We start from the raw sequence: 21123 nt of genomic DNA on the forward strand, positions 1-21123 counted from the left end.
CTTCCTGAAGACTGGGACTACCTGTGCTCTTTTCCAATCATTTGGAACCTTCCGTTCCTCTAGAGACTTGCGGTACACGGCTGTTAGAAGGGGGGCAAGTTCTTTCGCGTACTCTGTGTAGAATCGAATTGGTATCCCGTCAGGTCCAGTGGACTTTCCTCTGTTGAGTGATTCCAGTTGCTTTTCTATTCCTTGGACACTTATTTCGATGTCAGCCATTTTTTCGTTTGTGCGAGGATTTTGAGAAGGAACTGCAGTGCGGTCTTCCTCTGTGAAACATCTGGGCTCATCACCCTGTAGACGTAGAATTACTTAAACCTAACTAACCTAAGGACATCACACACATCCATGCCCGAGGCATGATTCGAACCTGCGACCGTAGCAGCAGAACGGTTCCGGACTGAAGCGCCTAGAACCGCTCGGCCACAGCGGCCGGCTCCATTGCATGTCACATACTTATTTCCAACTCATTGCGATAATTTCTTCGTGGTGCGTCGCTTATTTTATTATGTAGTATTTTTATCCTAGAATATACTTGTGCTTGAACTAGTTAAAATCTTACCATCCCGGTATGATAGAGAAACATGAAAGTAATTTTCAAATGGTTCAAATGGCTCTGAGCACTATGCGACTCAACTTCTGAGGTCATCAGTCGCCTAGAACTTAGAACTAATTAAACCTAAGGACATCACACACATCCATGCCCGAGGCAGGATTCGAACCTGCGACCGTAGCGGTCACGCGGTTCCAGACTGAAGCGCCTTTTAACCGCACGGCCACACCGGCCGGCAAAGTAATTTTCAGAATCAGCGTTACATACCGATTCTAAAACAGTAATTATTAGGGAGTCATCTGAATTTTTTTAAAAAAGCAAAGCAGGTTTGTCTAAGCAGTGAGAAAGTATTCAGTGGAATAGCCGAGAGAGGAAATTGATGGCAGTATTTGGTTAAAATGAGAAATCCATTGGAGGTAAACATCCCGAGGTATCAAGTGATACAGGGTGTCCATAAAGCCCCTTTACAACTCCAAAATTTTATTACGGCAGTTGTTGAAATATTTTAACAACACTTCTTTTATTGTAATCAGTGTTTATAAACGTTTTTTTAGCAGTGTTTAATAGACCTCAATACGGGCGTCTTTACTTGCACGAAGCACGTCAAGACGGTACTTGATTTCTTACCATGTTCCCTGTAGCATAGCGTCATCAATGGTGGCAATGCTATTATGAATCCTTTGCTTCAAGTGAGCAGTGTCCCGTATCTGCTTGATACACGAAATCTTTTACATACCGCCACAAAAAAATTCCAAAGGAGTGATATCTGGGGAACGCGGTGGCCAAGGAATTGGTCCATCCCTCCCAGTCCATCTGCCTGGAAATGTTTCATTGAGGTACCGACGAACATGCAGTCCCCAATGTGGTGGTGCACCATCTTGTTGGGAAACGGGTCGTCGGCTGATACTCGTATCCGAGTTTTCATTTCTCTCCTGAGATTTCCTTTGTCACGGTTCAGGCGTGGAAGTGTCGTTGATGGCTTAGCAATCCAATCCTAGCGTGGAACAGGCGGCCACAGACATTACAGCTGATGGAAGGTGGAGGACGTGGCTGAGCCTGGAGGAGTTTACGTCTCTGGCGTTTGTCATTCTCCATTCTTCGACGTTCCAGCTCAAAGTTTTGAAGAGCATTTGAGGTAACTGAGCGCCAGCGACTTCGGTCTTCTGCTATTGTGGACCAGTTACTCGGATCGATGTTCAAGTTTTTCAGATTTTTCTTGTACTGATCCTTATAACGTTTGAGAGGGGCACCTCGTGGCCTTTTACCTGTGCTCACTTCGCTGTACAGCATTTGGCGTGGAAGTCTGTCATTTTTCATCCGCTGGACATGTCCGACCCATCTGAGTTGATGCCCAATGATAAGAGCTTCCATGCTATGCATTTTTGCTTTCTCTAGAACAGCCGTGTTGGATATGAAGTCATCCCCTTTCAGGTTCATGATATATCTTAGCTTCTGTTGGTTGAAGCGTTCTAGTTTCTTCAGATCGCAGCGATATAACGTCCAGGTTTCGCAACCATATAGCAGGGTGGAAATGACTACAGCTTTGTACACCATCAGTTTGGTGTACAGTGTTAGGTCTTTATTCAGGAAGACACGCTTTGTAAGACGACCAAATGCTACATGTGCAGCACGTAATCTATTCTCCACATCTTTTCCAGATGAGCAGTTGGATGACAGTATGCTTCCCAGGTAGAGGAAATGGTCCACTTGTTCCAAGAGTGTATCATAGATGGATATGCTGAAGTCAGGAACGGAGGAGCCAGGAGTTGGCTGCGCCATCACCTTTGTCTTTGGAATATTGATGGAGAGACCAAATCGTTCGTACGCCCTGCTGAAGGAATCAACTGACAGCTGCAACTGCAGGTGAATGAGCTGGAGAGGCATTGTCATCAGCATACTGCAGCTCTGTCACACGAGTGGTACTGGTGAACCTTTTTGAATGGAGTCTGGACTGGTTGAATAATCCTCCATCAAACCTGTACTTTAGTTCTATTCCTGCATTGTTTACGGTTGTCTCGTAAAGCATAGCTGCCAGATACAATGCAAATAATGTAGGTGCAAGAACGCATCCTTGTTTAAGCCCACTTGTTATTGGGAATTCACCAGTCATTTCATTCTGGCAGAGGACCTGTTCAGTCATATCAACGTGGAGAGCCTCAATCAGGTCAACAAAATGTTCAGGGCAGCCGAAGCGTTTTAAGACCATCCACATGGCTTCTCTGGGAACTGTATCAAAGGCCTTTTCTAGATCGTAGAAAACAAGTAGTAAAGGCTTTTGCTGTTCTCTGCACTTCTCCTGTAGTTGTCGTGCACAGAAGATCATGTCAATTGTCCCTCTTGAAGGTCGAAACCCGTATTGAGACTCAGGTAGTATAGTCTCTGAAAGTGTCTGGAGGCGATTTAAAAGGATTCTTGCAAAAAATTTTCCAGTGACAGAGAGTAGAGATATTCCCCGGTAGTTACCACAGACGCTTCTGTCGCCCTTTTTGAAGATGGTGACAATTGTGGAGTTCTTCAAGTCAGCTTGTACCTTGCGGGTTTCCCACATTAATAGAATGAGTGAGAAGAGTCTAGTTTTTAGAGGCAAGCCGCCACCCTCAATAAGCTCCATCGGGATGCTGTCAGGTCCAGGAGCCTTCCCAGGTTTCACACTCTTGAGTGCCTTGCAAAATTCTTGAAAAGTTGGAGGATCAGCCAGCCAGGGTTTTGGAGGGTGCTGTGGGACATTTTTGAGAAAATCTCCAGCGGCAGTAGAAGGGCTGTTTAACAGAGCTGAAGTGCTCATTCCAACGATTTAAGATGTCCTGACTTTCAGTAAGAATGGTGGAGTTGTCAGCAGCTTTCAGTGCTCCTGATGAGGAGCGGATAGGTCCATACAGCTCTTTAATACCAGCGTAAAAGCCACGCAGGTTCCTTGCATCAGAAAGATTTTGGAGTTCTGTGGCTTTCTGTTGCCACCATTTGTTCTTGATTACTTGTATTTCACTTTGACATTTCTGCTTGAGTTCTTGAAAGTGTGCTTTCTTTTCTGCGCAGGATGGATCTTGAGCAAGGGATAGGTAAGCATCCCGCTTTGCATTGATGATGGCTTGGATTTCTCCGTGATTGTCATCAAACCAGTCACTTCTTTTCCGTGCACTACAACCAACAACATTCTCAGCAGTTTCTTTGATGATGTTCTTTAATGTGGTCCATTCTTGTTCGACGTCATCTGTGGTTGCTGGAGCTTTGTTAAGTTGTTCAGACAGTATGTCTTGGAAGTGTGAGCGAACGTTTTTGTTGTTCAGGTTGCTTATGTTGAATTTTCTGCGTGGTGGGTTTGAAAAGTGGGATCGTGGCTTGCGATACTTTGGTACTCTCAAACGGCTGACTAAAAGTCTATGGTCCGTCCAGCACTCATCGATGTTTAGTGCTGCTTTTGTGATGAGAATGTCTTTCTTGTCACGCTGTCGCGTAATAACGTAGTCTATAAGATGCCAATGTTTGGAGCGTGGGTGCATCCATGTGGTCTTATAGCGGTTACGCAAACGGAATTGGGTATTGGAGATGAAAAGCTCGTGCTCAGCACATAGACCAAGAAGTAGCAACCCATCTGCATTGCAGTTTCCCACCCCTTGTTTACCCAACGATGGTTGGTTGTAAGTCAGTCAGCTGTGGTGCTACATATTCGAACAGAAGGTCGAGGTAAACATCTGCAGTAATTGTTGACTCTTTGAAGAAAAATGGTCTAATTATTCGGTTGCAAATGATCCTACACTACACATTCACTTTTGGACTATCCCGGTGGAGCTCTCTAGTCACATAGGCGTGTTCAGATCCCCAGATTCTCACATTGTGTCTGTTTAATGTCCCAGAAAGATGAAAAGTTGCCTCGTCACTGAAACAATGCTTCCCCCTCCGAAAGGCGTTCCAGCATGATGAATGCAAACTCTCTCTGTTGGCTTGTCATTTGTCTCAGGTGTCTGTAACAGTTGCACTTTGTAAGCGTACAGCCGTAAGTTCTTGTGGAGGACCCTATGCACAGTTGAACGTGGTAGTTGCAACTGTCTGGCAGCAGTGCGGATGGACTTCGCAGGTGAACGAGTGAAGACGTTAAAAACGCGATCGATGTTTTCCTCGGATGTTCTTGATCGCCCGCTCCTCCCTTTATCCAACAATGTCGCTGTCTCCACAAATTTTTCGTGCCATGCACGGATTGAAGGACGCGATGGTGGATCTCTTCCGTACTTCGTCCTGAAGTTTCGTTGAGTCTGAATATCCGATTTTGTGTCAGTCAGCCAGGACTCACATGGAGCTTTCTATTGAGGAGTTGCCATTTTAAAATGGTTGAAATGGCTCTGAGCACTATGGGACTTAACTGCTGAGGTCATCAGTCCCCTACTTAAACCTAACTAACCTAAGGACATCACACACGTCCATCCCCGAGGCAGGATTCGAACCTGCGACCGTAGCGGCCGCGCGGTTCCAGACGGTAGCACCAAGAACCGCTCGGTCACTCCGGCCGGCGATTGTCGTTTTATAGAGGTTGAGTTCCTTCCATCAATAATGTGAAGCACATTATTTTAGTGTATATAAAAACTTTAGTAAACAGTGATTACAATAAAAGAAATTTTCTTAAAATATTTCAACAACTGGAGTTATAACAAAGTTTTCAAGTTGTAAAGGGACTTTATGGACACCCTGTAGTGTATGTAGCAGACGGAAGACATATATATATATATATATATATATATATATATATATATATATATATATATATATATATATACCGGGTGATCAAAAAGTAAGTATAAACTTGAAAACTGAATAAATCATGGAATAATGTAGATAGATTCTAACAAATTGACACACATGCTTGGAATGACAAGGGGTTTTATTAGAACCAAAAAAATACAAAAGTTCAAAAAAAGTCCGACAGATGGCGCTTCACCTGATCAGAATAGCAATAATTAGCATAACAAAGTAAGACAAAACAAAGATGATGTTCTTTACAGGAAATGCTCAATATGTCCACCATCATTCCTCAACTATAGCTGTAGTCGAGCAAGAATATTGTGAACAGCACTGTACGTCCGGAGTTATGGTGAGGCATTGGCGTCGGATGTTGTCTTTCAGCATCCCTAGAGATGTCGGTCGATCACGATACACTTGCGACTTCAGTTAACCGCAAAGCCAATAATCGCACGGACTGAGGTCTGGGAACCTGGGAGGCCAAGCATGACGAAAGTTGCGGCTGAGCACACGATCATCACCAAACGACGCGCGCAAGAGATCTTTCACGCCTCTAGCAATAATTTCTTTTTGGTTCTAATAAAACCCCATGTCATTCCAAGCATGTGTGTCATTTTTTACCTATCTATATTATTCGATGGTTTATTAAGTTTTCCCATTTATAAAGAAAAATGGCTCTGAGCACCATGGGACTCAACATCTATGGTCATCAGTCCCCTAGAACTTAGAACTACTTAAACCTAACTAACCTAAGGACACCACACAACACCCAGCCATCACGAGGCAGAGAAAATCCCTGACCCCGCCGGGAATCGAACCCGGGAACCCGGGCGCGGGAAGCGAGAACACTACCGCGCGACCACGAGCTGCGGACTTTCACATTTATACCTACTTTTTGGTCACCCGGTATATATATATATATATATATATATATATATATATATATATATATATATATATCTGTGTGTGTGTGTGTGTGTGCGTCGGAGGCGGGGGAATCCGAAGGACTTGCTACTAAAGTGTAGGGGTAGCTACGAACAGATGAAGAGGCTAGCACTCTAGGAGACAATCCTCAGCAACTGCATAATATCAGTCTTCAGACTGAAAACTAACAACAACAACGTATATACACCGTCTATCACGCACATTTCCAGGACAGCCACATATTAGCATCGAATTATTTCCTCGTCCGGTAATCTTCAACTTTAGCGTATGTGTGCTGTAATGTAAACGCTCGATTACACAAGGTTGCTCAAAATTGGTCCATCGGAAGAAAGACAAAGAGCGTTAACTTCCAAGGCTTATCTACGGAGATGGCAGCCATCGGATGGCCGTCTATCTAATCTCACAGCGAGAGTGGCCGCTTGTGAAACACTGTTTTGATTGCTTTACCTTGTGCTTCAGTTGCTATCTGTCTGTTAGTGACGTGTCCAGTGAAGGATTCGACACGAACGTGCAAGGACCTCGGCATAGTTTCTAGAACGGCCATTCGAGACCTTCCGTTACAGACTGACTCAGCATTAACGACTTTATCTCAGACGTCCTCCGTAAGGTTGAGAGACTGCTACCCTATCATCGTAGTCATCGCAAAGCCCGAGTGTCTATACTCTGTACATCATAAGTCTGATGTACACGTTACACCACGTATTCTTCCGCGTTTGCTTGAATCTCATTGGATTTCGTTTCACGTGGAGCGAAAGCCAAGCTGTGTCCAGTACAGTCAGATGTTTTATGCTGCGTTACACGAGCATAGACTGAGCGATAATGCGGGACAACAACTTTACCGGCGCATTAAACTTGGAAAGCAGGTCCAACTAACCTGCAATGAAAAAAATGGTTCAAGTGGCTCTGAGCACTATGGGACTTAACATCGGAGGTCATCAGTCCCCTAGAACTTAGAACTACTTAAACCTAACTAAGGACATTACACACGTCCATGCCCGAGGCAGGATTCGAAGCTGCGACCGTAGCGGTCGCGCGGTTCCAGACTGTAGCACCTAGTTCCGCTCGGCCACCCCGGCCGGCTCCTGCAATGACGTGAGCAGTTTCAGTTCAGGAGTAAAAAGAGACTAACGTAGAAACAATGTAGCTTCGAATGTCATTTAATTTTTAAACAGAATGAGACAACATTCGGCAGAACTCCAGCACTACGGCACGGCTCCTAGATGACCAGACGGAAAGCATAAAATGCTCTCGTTCACACCTAATCAAAAACAGGAGTGATGAAAATTCCTAGCTTAAACACAGGGTAATTTTTCTGAGCGACCTATGTCTGATACAAAAGCAAACAACATGGATTTCTGCGCATTGTGAGTACTAAAGCCACTGAAGGCATTAATTACAGTCATTGTCTGGTAATCTCTGAGCTTCTTCCTTATCCGGATCCGAGAAAAACATTTCAGTTCTGGAATTGTCATCTGGTGTCGTACGTCTGGCGGCTTAACACTATTGTTGTTTCTCGCAACAAATCGCTTAATGTGGCTCCAGATCAGATTGGTTGCTTTCATATCGTAATGGTACATTGACAAATGTAAAAAGGCAGCATTTGTATGGTGTGCTCGATGCTGTGAAAAGGATTGCTTTTTATGTTTCTATGACCTTTATCACTCAGATTCCTACGAGTCTACATCTGAGGCATAAAACAATGAACACGGTCCGAATGGAGAGTATCTGGTTTTTGATTTTTGTCCTAAAAATGAAATTCTTTTCGTATTTAAAGCAACATTTATCAACAACATTTCATAAAAATATCGATAATTAAGAATTTATATTTCAAATAGAGACGTGAATTCCACGTGCAATATGTAATTAGAAACGAGAAGACGTGCATTATTAATGAAAATTATGATACATTTTATAATTACGAAATCTTAGTATTTGAAATCGAAAAAAAAAAAATACTTCCACCAGCGATTCATGAACTGCTCCACATTATCATTCTACTACGCTACCGATTGCGCTAAACATCCAGTTGTATTTATATATCAACTGTATCAAGCACAGTCCCTCGAAGAACTTCAGACTTTTTCTGTAAATTTATGAAAAACGTTAAGAACAACCTATTTCTCGGCACTTTTCAACCGTTTTCCGCACGCGTGTTTCACTGTGGAGCAGGAAGCAGCCTCAGCCATTTTCCCACTGGGTAGAGGTGTGTGTGCCCGTACTCCCACTGCTAGAAAGCGGTTCTCAACAGTTCGTGTTGACACGTCTGTGCTGTGGTAGCTGTACGATCTGCCACTTCCACCCTTACAATACGACGGTCCTGGCAGGCGTCTGTGTTACGTGGACGTCCAGAACCTCGTCTATGTGTGTAAAAATGTTCAGCATCGTTCAGAAATTGGTGTAGCACACCCTACTTGCCTGGTAGTTCTCCGAAAGGAGCAACCCGCAACTCGGGAGGTTACAATTTGACCCATTTCAAAGTTGCTAAGTTGGCTGTAGGAAGCACTTCTCTGTGGTATGGTTGCCAGCTTCCTACACTGGTCTGTAACACAATGAGTCTTCTGGCTGTGAGTATTCCCAATTAAAGGGTAGACACAGATGGCGCTCTGGTAGATATGCCACTACGCTGTCTGTTGGCGGACGAAGTTGAAACCATTATCAGTACATTTACTATCCAGTAGGTGGTGTATACTGTCATCAGCACTCCATCTTCAGGCCCATCGGGACCATCCGACCGCCGTGTCGTCCTCAGCTGAGGATGCGGATAGGAGGGGCGTGTGGTCAGCACACCGCTCTCCTGGTCGTAATGATGGTTTTCTGTGACCGAAGCCGCTACTATTTGGTCGAGTAGCTCCTCCATTGGCATCACGAGGCTGAGTGCACCCCGAAAAATGGCAACAGCACATTGTGGCCCGGATGGTTACCCATCCAAGTGCCGGCCACGCCCGACAGCGCTTAACTTCGGTGATCTGACGGGAACCGGTGTATCCACTGCAGCAAGACCATTGCCCGATTACTGTCATCAGGTGTAGTAAATTTTTCCGCCAGTTTATTTCTAGTGTGTCTAACTTATAATCAAGTGCTAGGTATTCACTTGTGCTGAGGCATTCTGTCTCCACTACACTGCTGCCATGCTTTATTTTTGCATTCCTCTAGTGCTTTTGTTGACAGCTACGTCGCGGCGCCTGTGCCTGGCGTCGGTCGTCGCCTTGGTGCTGGTGGGTGTCTTCGGCAGCGCCGACGCGAGGGCGGCGTCACCGTGGAGTCTGGAGCGGCAGAGCGGCGCGACGCCCTCCAGCAGTAGGGCACAGGAAGACTACTTGCTGCCCACGGACACCCGGCCCACCGCCTACGCTGTCACGCTGTCTGTGCACCTGGGCGAGGAGGAGGGCAACCAGTTCGCCTTCCAGGGTAACATCAGGGTCAGTACGGCACCCGTTCGCAGTCAGTCTGTCTCGAAACGCTCACAATAAAAAAAGAAAGTAAAATGAAAAAATGTGTCCCACAAGGTTCAGTGCTTGGTCCACTCTTGTTTGTCGCCTTCAGTGAGGTGCTACAGGTCGGCGTCGTGGTCAGCACGCCACCTGGTTGCAGGCAGCCTGCCCTAAATCACTAAGGGAGGGGATAACAAAAAAGCAACTGGAGAGTCCCACAACGTTCATAAGTTGGTCCACTCTTGTTCTTCACCTTCAATAAAGTATTCCAGAGGAATATTTGGTGGGTGTGACATCTACTTACAGGCAGCCCACAGTAAAACGCTAAGAAGTGGGCAAAAAGTAAATGGAGAGTCCCACAAGGTTCAGTAGTTGGTCCACACTTGTTCCCCACCTTCGATAAGGTATTTGAGGACAATGACGAGATCAATGTTCCATCTAATCGCAGGCAGCCCACATTAAAAAAGGTACATGGAGAGTCCCTCAAGGTTCAGTAGTTAGTACACAGTTGTCCTTCACCTTCGAAGGTATTTCAGGGCAATCACAGGATCAGCATGTCACCTACTTGCAGGCTACCTAGATTAGGAGAGGTAAATACAGTCCCACAAGCCTCAGTAGTTGGTCGACACTTGCTCTTTACCTTCGATAAGGTATTCCAGAACAATGACGGGACCAGTGTGCCATCTTCTTGCAAGCAGCCCAGATTAAGTGAATAACTTCCATTAAAAGGTATGTTACTGGTAGCCTCAGGAGAAGTAGAAGTTTGCCGGCTAACTACAGCTACACCTACTTCCAAACCTATTGTTGCTACATCCCAGAAACAAAAGGTACATGGAGGGTCCCACAAGGTTCAGTAGTTGGTCCACACTTCTTCTTCATCTTCGACCTAAATCTACTTCTACACTCCTTAAGCCACCCTGCAGCGTCTTTCAGATAGTACTTCATGTACCTCTGTTGCTTCCCCCTTTCCCACTCCAGTTGCAAGTCTTTTACAAGGAGAAGGATGGTTGGCAAACTTCTATGTGGGCTCGAATATCTTTTATTTTTTGTCGATGGTCTTTCCACAAGATATACATACGAGAAAGCAATACACTTTTTGTTCTATAAAATTTCTTGCGAACTGCTAGCTGTAACTTGTTGGTATGATATTTCGGCACAGAGTCTTCTGGCCATATTCAGGTGAATACTGACGAGCAATTGAACATGCATCCCTATTTATAATATCGCCAGCACATGTGCCGTGTTGCTAAGGGCACTGCGCACGAGTTGCTTAAGATCATGTGCTTCTGCTGTTAAGCGTGTGCGCTGCTCTGCGCGCATTCTGTAGTGAAAGCTCGCCTCTCCGATATCAGAACGATTGTCTTTGGATTGTAAGATCACACGACGACGACGATTACACAGATTACGAAGTTTTTCTGCAATCAGGGCCCATGCAGAATTTAAATCGAAACCAGTGATGAGAGATTCAAACAGTCTTATTCGACTGATTCATTGATGATTCAGTTCCAGAAGTTTGACATATGGGCCACAATTGTTGCTTCATTATATTTCATCTGATGACCAGTGGAAGTACAGTCTAAGCGGTAGTGGACTTATTTGCTTGAAGAAAGCGAGTGTGCCACTGCGGTTCTGTAATGCGACCATGCACTGTGAGCGCCCCGTAAAAGATTTGCCACCTTCACAGGGAATACTGTAAACACCTGCGTTGCGCAACTCTAAGTCGTCTTTATCAAATCCCAAAACCGCTGATCTTCTGGAAGAAGATAGAGAGATTACTTTAACTATATGTGAGAAAAAGGGCATACTACAAAGGAGTTACGCAAATTGGGCACAAAACTGATATTCATACAGCTATCGGCGGAAAATACAAAATTGAAAACTTTGGCGTCTAATGGATGAATGCGTGACGCTGCAGTGTAGTTTCATCACATAGTTGACAAGGATAATAAACAGGGGACACGTCGATCCCAGGGCTTAAGTCTCTGCAAATTTGATTATGCATACTCAGTTGGACAGTAGCTATTACTAGCAGACAGGTGCGTGAACAGTATACACAGTGGTCACCAATTGTGAGAGGAGGTGTAGTTGGGCTCAAAGAAGTCAGTTGGAGTAACCGAAGAGTCGTTCAACATTTGAACAGGAGCGATGCTACTATTCGACAATGTTGGCAGAAATGGGTGAATCGAGGTCGAACACAACGTTGTGAAGGATGTGGTCGACCTAGAGACACAACAGAACATGAGAACTCAGAATCCCAGACTGATCATTGTCATCGATCTGACATGCAGCTGAAGCTTCAGTGACCAAAAGGACCATTGACAGCTGGCTCACAGAAAGGGGACTGTGCCTGCGGAACCTCTTGCGTTGACTACCATTGATACCAAGAGGCTAGTGGTTTCAGACACATTCAGCCTGGAACCTCATTGACTGGAGTAGAATTTAGTCATGAGTCGTCCTACGAACTGAGCTTCTATGAACAGCGAAGGTGTGTCTCAGACGCCCAAAACAGCAGTGGGATAGGAACCTGACTGTCACCTGCCAAACGGTTTGACAATCAGGAGTGATGCTTTGGGCTACTATTTTCTTCATAGTAGGGCCCCTTTGATGGTCATTAGTGGCGCTCTTACACCACAGTGGTACGTTGATTATATTCTACTCTCCGATTTGCTGCCCTTCATGGCAAGTGATACTGGGCTCATATTTCAGCAAGATAATGCCCGTCCACATATGGTGATAGTTTCCACTGCTTGTGTTCATGCTTGCCAAATCCTACCTTTACGAAAAAAAGTCGCCTAACCTCTCCCAAACTGAGAAGGTTTGGAGCATTATGGGCAGGGCCCTCTAACCAGCTCGGGATTTCGACGATCTGATGTATCAGTTGGATAGAATTTGGCACGAGGAGGACATCCAACAACTCGATGCGAAGCTGAATAACTGCTTGCATAAAGGCCAGAAGTGGACCAACGCATTACTGACTCGCTCAATTTCAGAAGCTCTTTTTCTTGAATGTATCACAGATTTTTTTCTAAAATAGTAATAATCTGTTTGCCTGCACATGTACATCACATCTACCGACTACTGTCCTATTCCTTCATGGTGCGTCATGTTTCCTTGTGTTAGAGTGTATTCCAAATTGTGACACCATCTGCTCCACCTCGAGTTAATCTGGCATTTATCCAGGCCCTCCAGCGGTAAGATATTGTTGTGGCACCATCAGCTCCACCTCCAGTTAATCTGGTATTCATGTGGGCCCTCCAGTGGTAAGATATTGTTGTGGCACCATCAGCTCCACCTCCAGTTAATATGGTATTTAAGTGGGCCCTCCAGTGGTAAGATATTGTTGTGGCACCATCAGCTCCACCTCCAGTTAATTTGGTATTTACGTGGCCCTCCAGTGGTAAGATATTGTTGTGGCACCATCAGCTCCACCTCCAGTTAATCTGGTATTCATGTGGGCCCTCCAGTGGTAAGATATTGTTGTGGCACCATCAGCTCCACCTCCAGTTAATATGGTATTTAAGTGGGCCCTCCAGTGGTAAGATATTGTTGTGGCACCATCAGCTCCACCTCCAGTTAATTTGGTATTTACTTGGCCCTCCAGTGGTAAGATATTGTTGTGGCACCATCAGCTCCACCTCCAGTTAATCTGGTATTTATGTGGGCCCTCCAGTGGTAAGATACAGTTATGGCACCATCAGCTCCACCTCCAGTTAATCTGGTATTTATCTGGGCCCTCCAGTGGTAAGTTATTGTTGTGGCACCATCAGCTCCAACTCCAGTTAATTTGGTATTTACGTGGCCCTCCAGTGGTAAGATATTGTTGTGGCACCATCAGCTCCACCTCCAGTTAATCTGATATTTATGTGGGCCCTCCAGTGGTAAGATATTGTTGTGGCACCAGTAGCTCCACCTCCCATTAATCTGGTATTTATGTGGAACCTCCTGTGGTAAGATATTGTTGTGGCACCATCAGCTCCACCTCCCATTAATCTGGTATCTATCTGGGTCCTCCAGTGGTAGGATATTGTTGTGTCACCATCAGCTCAACCTCCAGTTAATCTGGTATTTATGTGGGCCCTCCAGTGATAAGATACTGTTGTGGCACCCTCAGCTCCACCTCCAGTTAATCTGGTATTTATCTGGGCCCACCAGTGGTAAGATACTGTTGTGGCACCATCAGCTCCACCTCCAGTTAATCTGGTATTTATCTGGGCCCTCCAATGGTAAGGTACTGTTGTGGCACCATCAGCTCCACCTCCAGTTAATTTCGTATTTATGTGGGCCCTCCAGTGGTAAGTTATTGTTGTGGCTCCATCAGCTCCACCTCCAGTTAATCTAGTATTTATGTGGGCCCTCCATTGGTAAGATATTGTTGTGGCACCATCAGCTCCACCTCCAGTTAATCTGGCATTTATCTGGGCCCTCCAGTGGTAAGATACTGTTGTGGCACCATCAGCTCCACCTCCAGTTAATCTGGTATTTATGTGGGCCCTCCAGTGGTAAGATACTTTTGTGGCACCATCACGTCCACCTCCAGTTAATGTGGTATTTATCTGGGCCCTCCAGTTAGAAGATATTGAATAACTATCCTTCATGGTGAAAACTGAAACGTATTAAAAATAATACTTATAGATACCGTTTGTGAGGCCTGCTACTAAACTTCATACACATTGGCCTCCATCTTTCAGATCGACGTTTCCGTGGAAGAAAACACGAGCACCATCACTCTACACAACGACGGGTTGGAGATCACCACCCTGACTGTGAAGACCTCTGGCGACGACGTCCAGCACATCGACAGCACGTACGAGAACTCTGGCGACGACAGGCAGTTTCTTTATATCAGGTTGGCAGAAGAGGTAAGGCACTGACACAGTGTGACAAGCCAAACTACTTGTTGTATTCAGGATCCACATGTAAAAAAATCCCTACCTGTGATGTACCTGCACGATTCTGTAACTCTATTAATTTATTTACTAACTTTTTGCCCATGATTCGCTTGTGTATTCATATGTCATATATTTCACACATTTATTGGGTCATTCAAATGGCTTTGCACAAATGAAGGAGGTGAAAGAAGAAGACACAAGTGTGTGCCTTTGACCTAAGAAACAGGTAAGCTCATCGTGAGCTACATGTTAAACGAACAGGCATCCAATTGCAGAATCATCGCATCCCTGAATACTTGGGAGTCACTCTTGATAGAACTGTGACATTCAAAACCCACTGCAAGGAAACCAAAATGAAAATCTGCACTCGAAACAACCTAATTTGCAAACTATCAGGGACACAGTGGGGCTCACATCCACACACTATTCGCTCTTCTGCAAACGCACTGTGCTGTTTTACTCCCGAATACGCTTCCCCAGTCTGTCATCTCGTGCCAGGCAAGTAGACACTGCTCTCAACGAAACCTGCAGGTTGATTACAGTTTGCTTAAGACCGACCCCAGCCGCTGTGCTCTACTACCTGGCTGCAATAGGGCCACCGTGGGTATGCAGAGCAGTGGCTGCCACCAAGGAGAGATTGAAAGTGGAACAGAACAGTTCTCATCCACTGCACGGGCACCACAGCAACGCTTCCTGAGAACATCAGAGAAGCTCACCATTTCACCAGAGAAGGCAGGGCTGAAGTTATGGAAGAAGTCGACGTGGCGATGGATGCTGGAAGCTGAAGAACTACCACCTGGACACAATGAAAGATGGCTGGTGTGGAAATCTTTAAACAGGTTACGATCAGGTGTTGCACGATCCAGAGGCAACCAGAAGAGATGGGGCTTCGTAACAGAAGAGACGTCCAGTGACTGTGGACAAGGACAAACCACAAGCCACATGCTTCAGCGCCCTTTGTGCCCTACATCCCGCACGAAGTACGATCCCCTGCAAGCCACTCCAAGCGCCTTGGAGGTTGCAAAGTACTGGGGACAGTGTGTGTGTGTGTGTGTGTGTGTGTGTGTGTATGGCTTCTGTAAAATTGTATGTTTCTTGCTCGAGAATAATAATTTAGTGGCTTCCAAGGACAAAAAAATTTGATTTTTCAGTGTTGATATGAGTACTGAATCAATCAGAAAATTTAGGTTGCTGTCATAATCCACTCATTAAGAGGTGTAATATTATGTTACAAGTTTGACACAATAAGACAAGTATCGGCGATAGAAATTGTTTTTATATCTTGAGGCAGCATAACACACGAATTACGCAGACTATATTGAGCCTGTATTTGGGATTGTGAGCACATATGGACTTCCAACAATCTTTGCTCATAATTTAAAAATTTCACGGAACTTTTTCTCGCTGACACCTCGCACGAGATATGAAAGGAATACAGTTTTCATCTCCCACTACATTCTCGCCGCTCGTGCAGTAAAACTTCAGCATCGAATATGATGTTTTAATTTGTTACTTCTTTACTACGAAGTGTATTCGTAACACGTTGTGCAGACAGTGTCCACACACACACACACACACACACACACACACACACACACACACACACCACTGAATTTACCTGCAAAATTGTAGCATTGTATGACTCATAGTTCGGGAGATATAATACCATAAACATTGAGGTACGTGAAGAACTAGTTTTCACTAAAAACGGAGCGGCAAATTACTGACAGCCATTAGCGACATCCAACAAACGTTAAACATTGTTTCAAAGCTTTTCTAAACTTTTTCTGGCTTTCAGGCTTAACGTCAAACATTTAACACATTAACTGATATGTAAAACATTCAGACGTTTAAAGCTGGTTTACACATCGATGTTTTACAGATTCAGGGGTTTTCTGATACGTATCTATTTCGAAACTCAGTAAATACAAACAACTGGGCTGCAATAAAACATTCTTAGTGAGACATCCACAAGTGATACTTGGACTATTCATGGTGAATAATATTTGCTGCAATTGTAATTACAAACTTCCTTTATTTGGATAAAGGAAAATACACTACCCGGGTTTCACGACATTAATCGCATCTTCAGGTTCTACTTAACTGCATACGATCACACCGTACAACCCACGTAGAAAAATTGAAAAATTTGCCCAGTACCTGTGGCTGATGCTGCATGCTGGTTAGAAGTGAGGTATACTAAATAACTACACCAAACATTCTAAACATCGACTCGTCTTACATTATAAATCGTCGTTAACGTTCTTAAGAATCGCAAAGCATACAGTCCTTCATTGCATGTATGGTTCGTCATTCATAACCCTTAAACGCGCGCTTTCGTTTGTACTAAGTATTATTTGTAGATGTTATACAGCCCTACATATCAGGCGGAATAACGAAAAGTCAAATTTTATTTGCTTGTAAAATACTGCAGTCTTCGTTTCTACAATTAACTGTCTTACTCTGTTACAAATTAATACAATAAACGGCATGGAGTTTAGAAATCTTATCTTTTCCCCAAGCTATAACGTTTTGAGAAATTTGGAAATTGGCGTGATCTCCAGTAACTGCACGACGTGTGGCCGTGAGAATGTCTGCTATCAGAAAAACATTATAGCTGATGGCTACAATGATCACAGCCCAAAAAGCTTTGCAAATAAGCAGTGAGGCTCACCGAAGGGTGAAGAACACCTGTTTGACTTATGATAACAACTTGCAGAACTAGAAACTGTAAGCGGAGCCTGTATCTTGCATCTGAGTGCAGTTGTACCAGTCTACCATCTTTGTTCGTAATCCATAGTAAGGGACAAATCACTTGTGAGGTTCCCCAAGGATCAATCTTAGGTTCACTGTTGTTCCACATATATCGAAGCAATCTTCTGTCTCATGCACAACAAACAGAATTCGTTCTTTTTGCAAATGACACTAGTATTGTAATCGGTCCAAACACACATACAGAAACAGACAAAACGGTAAACAGTGTTCTTAAAAGTATCACTGAGTGGTTTTCTGCAAATGGTCTCGGCCTCAATTTTAAAAATAACACAACGTATTCAGATACCGTACCAGTGATAGGTGTAATATAAGGTGAGGAGGTAGTAGAGTGGAAACTTCAAAATTCTTATGAGTCCACACTGATGAAAATTTAAATTGGGAAAAGCACATTTTGGAATTCCTAAAACAACTCAGTTCAGACAAATTTATGCTTAGAGTCGTTGCATATATTGGAGAGAGCCAAATCAGTACATTACCATACTTCGCATATTTTCATTCGGTAATATCATATAGATTGATGTTCTGGGGTAGATCATGTTTAAGAAACAAGTTTTTGTTGCCCAAATACGAGCCGTAAGAATAATGTGTGGTGCTCACCCACGATCGTCTTGTAGACATCTATTTTAGGAGATGGGCATTGTGAGTACTGCTTCCCAGTATATTTACTGCCTCATGAAATTTGTTGTAAGTAATCCACTGCAAAAGAAACAAAAATGTACATAATTATAATATGAAAAGGAAAAATGACGTTCACTGCTCCAGATTAAGGTTGTTTATAGCGCAACAAAGTCGTGCACAATGTTGCAACAACAATTTTTGATCCCTTACCCGGTGATAAAAAATGTCTGACAGATAGCAAAGTAAAATTTCAAAACAAACTCAAAAAGTTTCTCCTTGGCAACTCCTTCTATTCCGTAGAAGAATTTCTATTGCTGTAATGTGCAAAAGGTGATGGGGAATTACCAACTCATATTTAAAGAAAATTAAATAAAAGAAAAATAAAAGGAACCTTATAAATCTTCAGCACGTAGCCGTATTTACAAATGATTTTGCTATGGGAATGTAAAATAACTAATTCTACATCATTATGATTTAGCATGGAAAATGCTCCATGGAAAATTAATTACCTAACTAACTCAGAATGTGTCCTATCAACTGATCCCTTCTTTTATTCAACTTGTGCCACAAATTTCTCGTCTCCCTAATTCTGTTCAATACCTCCACATTAGTTACGTAACCTGCAGATTTAGTCTTCAGCATCCTTCCGTAACAAATGGCTCTGAGCACTGTGGGACTCAACTTCTCAGGTCATTAGTCCCCTAGAACTTAGAACTACTTAAATCTAACTAACCTAAGGACATCACACACATCCATGCCCGAGGCAGGATTCGAACCTGCGATCGTAGCAGTCGCACGGTTCCGGACTGCGCGCCTAGAACCGCGAGACCACCGCGGCCGGCCTTCCGTAACACCACATTTCAAAAGCCTCTGTTCTCTTCTTCTCTAAACTGTTTATCGTCAATGTTTCACTTCCATTAGATGGCTACACTCCAGACAAATAGTTTGAGAAAAGAGTTGCAAATACTTAAATCTACATTCGATTTTAACAGATTTCTCTTCTTGAGAAAAATCTGTACATAAAAAAATAAAAAATGGAAAAACCCTTCTAAATGTTACACATTTAGCCAGATTCACAAATTAAATTGCAATGGAATTTAAATAGAATCATTCCACATTATTAGGATTTATCGTGCAATATTATCGATGGAACGTGAAATTAAATAATTAACTGAAAATTTATGTCCTTTTATTCTTCCTTTTTCTGTGTCCCATCCTTTAGGTCTTTGCGTTGCCGAAATTTCTTTAATCACCAGTCCCTAAGTTACAGTTTTCTGCACATTAGATCGGACAACAGTCATTGGGGTACACCCAATTCTAAAGCTACGGTACCTGTCTTCCTGGTTAAAATTTGAGTTACTTTTCGGGACAACATTTAACGATTATTGTGAAAGCCTTGTTTATGATTGACAAATGAAAAATGAGCCTCTCGTTCTATACAGCTTACCTGCTCCCTTGTTATCTTGCGAACTGCAATATTGGGAGCAATAATTTCTTGAACACATTGGTGGATTGGAAAATTATTTGGTTGGTGAATACGTTCGTAGCGTTTTCGTTTTGCATATTGGTATTCCGATTGCTACGAGTTTATTTGTCAATGGTAAATTTTTATTTGTTGTTCACTATTGCTGTTTGAGTTTACATATTATGATTTCGTCAGTTGGAGGTCGTGAGTGGAGATATGGGCGCCAGAAAGATGAGAAATGAGGACATTTCCGACATATTCTTCTGTTTGAGTTCAACAGAGGGGTGTCAGCAGCAGAGGCAACCACAATAAGCCGTATATGGGGATAATGCCACTGGTCAGAGCACGGCAAGAAAACGGTTTTCCCGTTTTGAGTAGGATCGTTGTGAGGTTGGTGACTCTCCATGTTCAGGAGGTCTTCGGGATTTGATGAAAATCGTTTAAAAGCATTAATCCAAAATGATTCACGTCAGTGTACTCGAGAACTGGCAAATGTGATGAACTGTCATCATTAAACCAGCGAGAGACACTCAGATGCAGTGGGGTAAGTCCAAAAAAATGGTTCAAATGGCTCTGAGCACTGTGGGACCTAACTTCAGTCATCAGTCCCCTAGAACTACTTAAACCTAACTAACCTAAGGACATCACACACATCAATGGCCGAGGGAGGATTCGAACCATCGACCGTAGCGGTCGCGCGGTTCCGGAGTGTAGCGCCTAGAACCACGCGGTCACCCCGTCCGGCGGGAAAGTCCAAAAATCTGGCGCATGCTCTAACCAAAATCACAAAAATCATCTGCTTGCTCGTCGTCAGTTGCCCCGTGAACAACACCGACCGTTCATATCCTGTACCATTAGTGCTGACGAGAAGTGGCGCTTTTATGCTAATATAAGGAAAAGAAAGGAATGGTTGACCCCAAACTAAGCAGCGACTCCCCATACGAAGACCTGCGCACACCCACAAAAGATAACGTTACGCATCTGGTGGAGCAGCGACGGTGTGGTGTACTGCGAATTGCCTCACCAAGGTGTAATCGTCACTGCTGACATTTATTGTCAACAACTGAGACGTCTCGCAGACACGGTCCAAGAACAACGACCAGGAAGACTGCATGAAGCGGTGCAGCACCACGGAAACGCCCGACCTCATTCTGCTACACTGACAAAAAAACAACTGCACAGGAGTGCGTTGGCAAGTCATTCCGCACCCATCTTATTTACCTGATCTTGCGCCGACTGATTTTCCACTGTCGAACAACCTTCAACGAGCTCGCTTTCCAGATGAATGTGCTACGAACGTGGCCCGACCAGTTCCTCGCCTCAAAACCACGTGTTACCTGCAGTCGTGGAATCGAAAAGTTAGCCCAGCGCTGACTGTCGCAAATCGTGAATATATTATTGATGACTAGAGTCTCTGTTGCCGGCCGGAGTGGTCGAGCGGTTCTAGGCGCTAGAGTCTGGAGCCGCGTGACGCAACGGTCGCAGGTTGGAATCCTGCCTCGGGCATGGATGTATGAGATGTCCTTAGGTTAGTTAGGTTTGAGCAGTTCTAAGTTCTAGGGGACTGGTGACCTCACAAGTCAAGTCCCATAGTGCTCAGAGCCATTTGACCCAAGAGTCTCTGTTATTTGTATTTGTCGTGTTTATTAAATTTATGGAAGAAGTCTATGGACTTACGCACCAACACAATGGCAAGACCCCAACGCTTGTTTACTT

At 44.0% G+C, this 21123-nt stretch overlaps 1 protein-coding gene and 1 pseudogene across 1 annotated transcript in view; one reads left to right on the top strand and one right to left on the bottom strand.

Moving 5' to 3' along the window:
* Window positions 1-21123, top strand: part of LOC126428348 (aminopeptidase N-like) — a 173594-nt gene that overhangs the window by 46442 nt on the left and 106029 nt on the right. Inside the window, exons 2-3 of the mRNA XM_050090280.1 lie at window positions 9398-9648; window positions 14349-14519. Coding sequence (XP_049946237.1) covers window positions 9398-9648; window positions 14349-14519 — 422 coding nt within the window. The remainder of the gene's footprint in view (window positions 1-9397; window positions 9649-14348; window positions 14520-21123) is intronic.
* Window positions 9119-9236, bottom strand: LOC126428540 (5S ribosomal RNA; annotated as a pseudogene).

This window comes from Schistocerca serialis, chromosome 12 (genome assembly GCF_023864345.2).
Source record: "Schistocerca serialis cubense isolate TAMUIC-IGC-003099 chromosome 12, iqSchSeri2.2, whole genome shotgun sequence".
Classification (NCBI taxonomy): Eukaryota; Metazoa; Arthropoda; class Insecta; order Orthoptera; family Acrididae; genus Schistocerca; species Schistocerca serialis.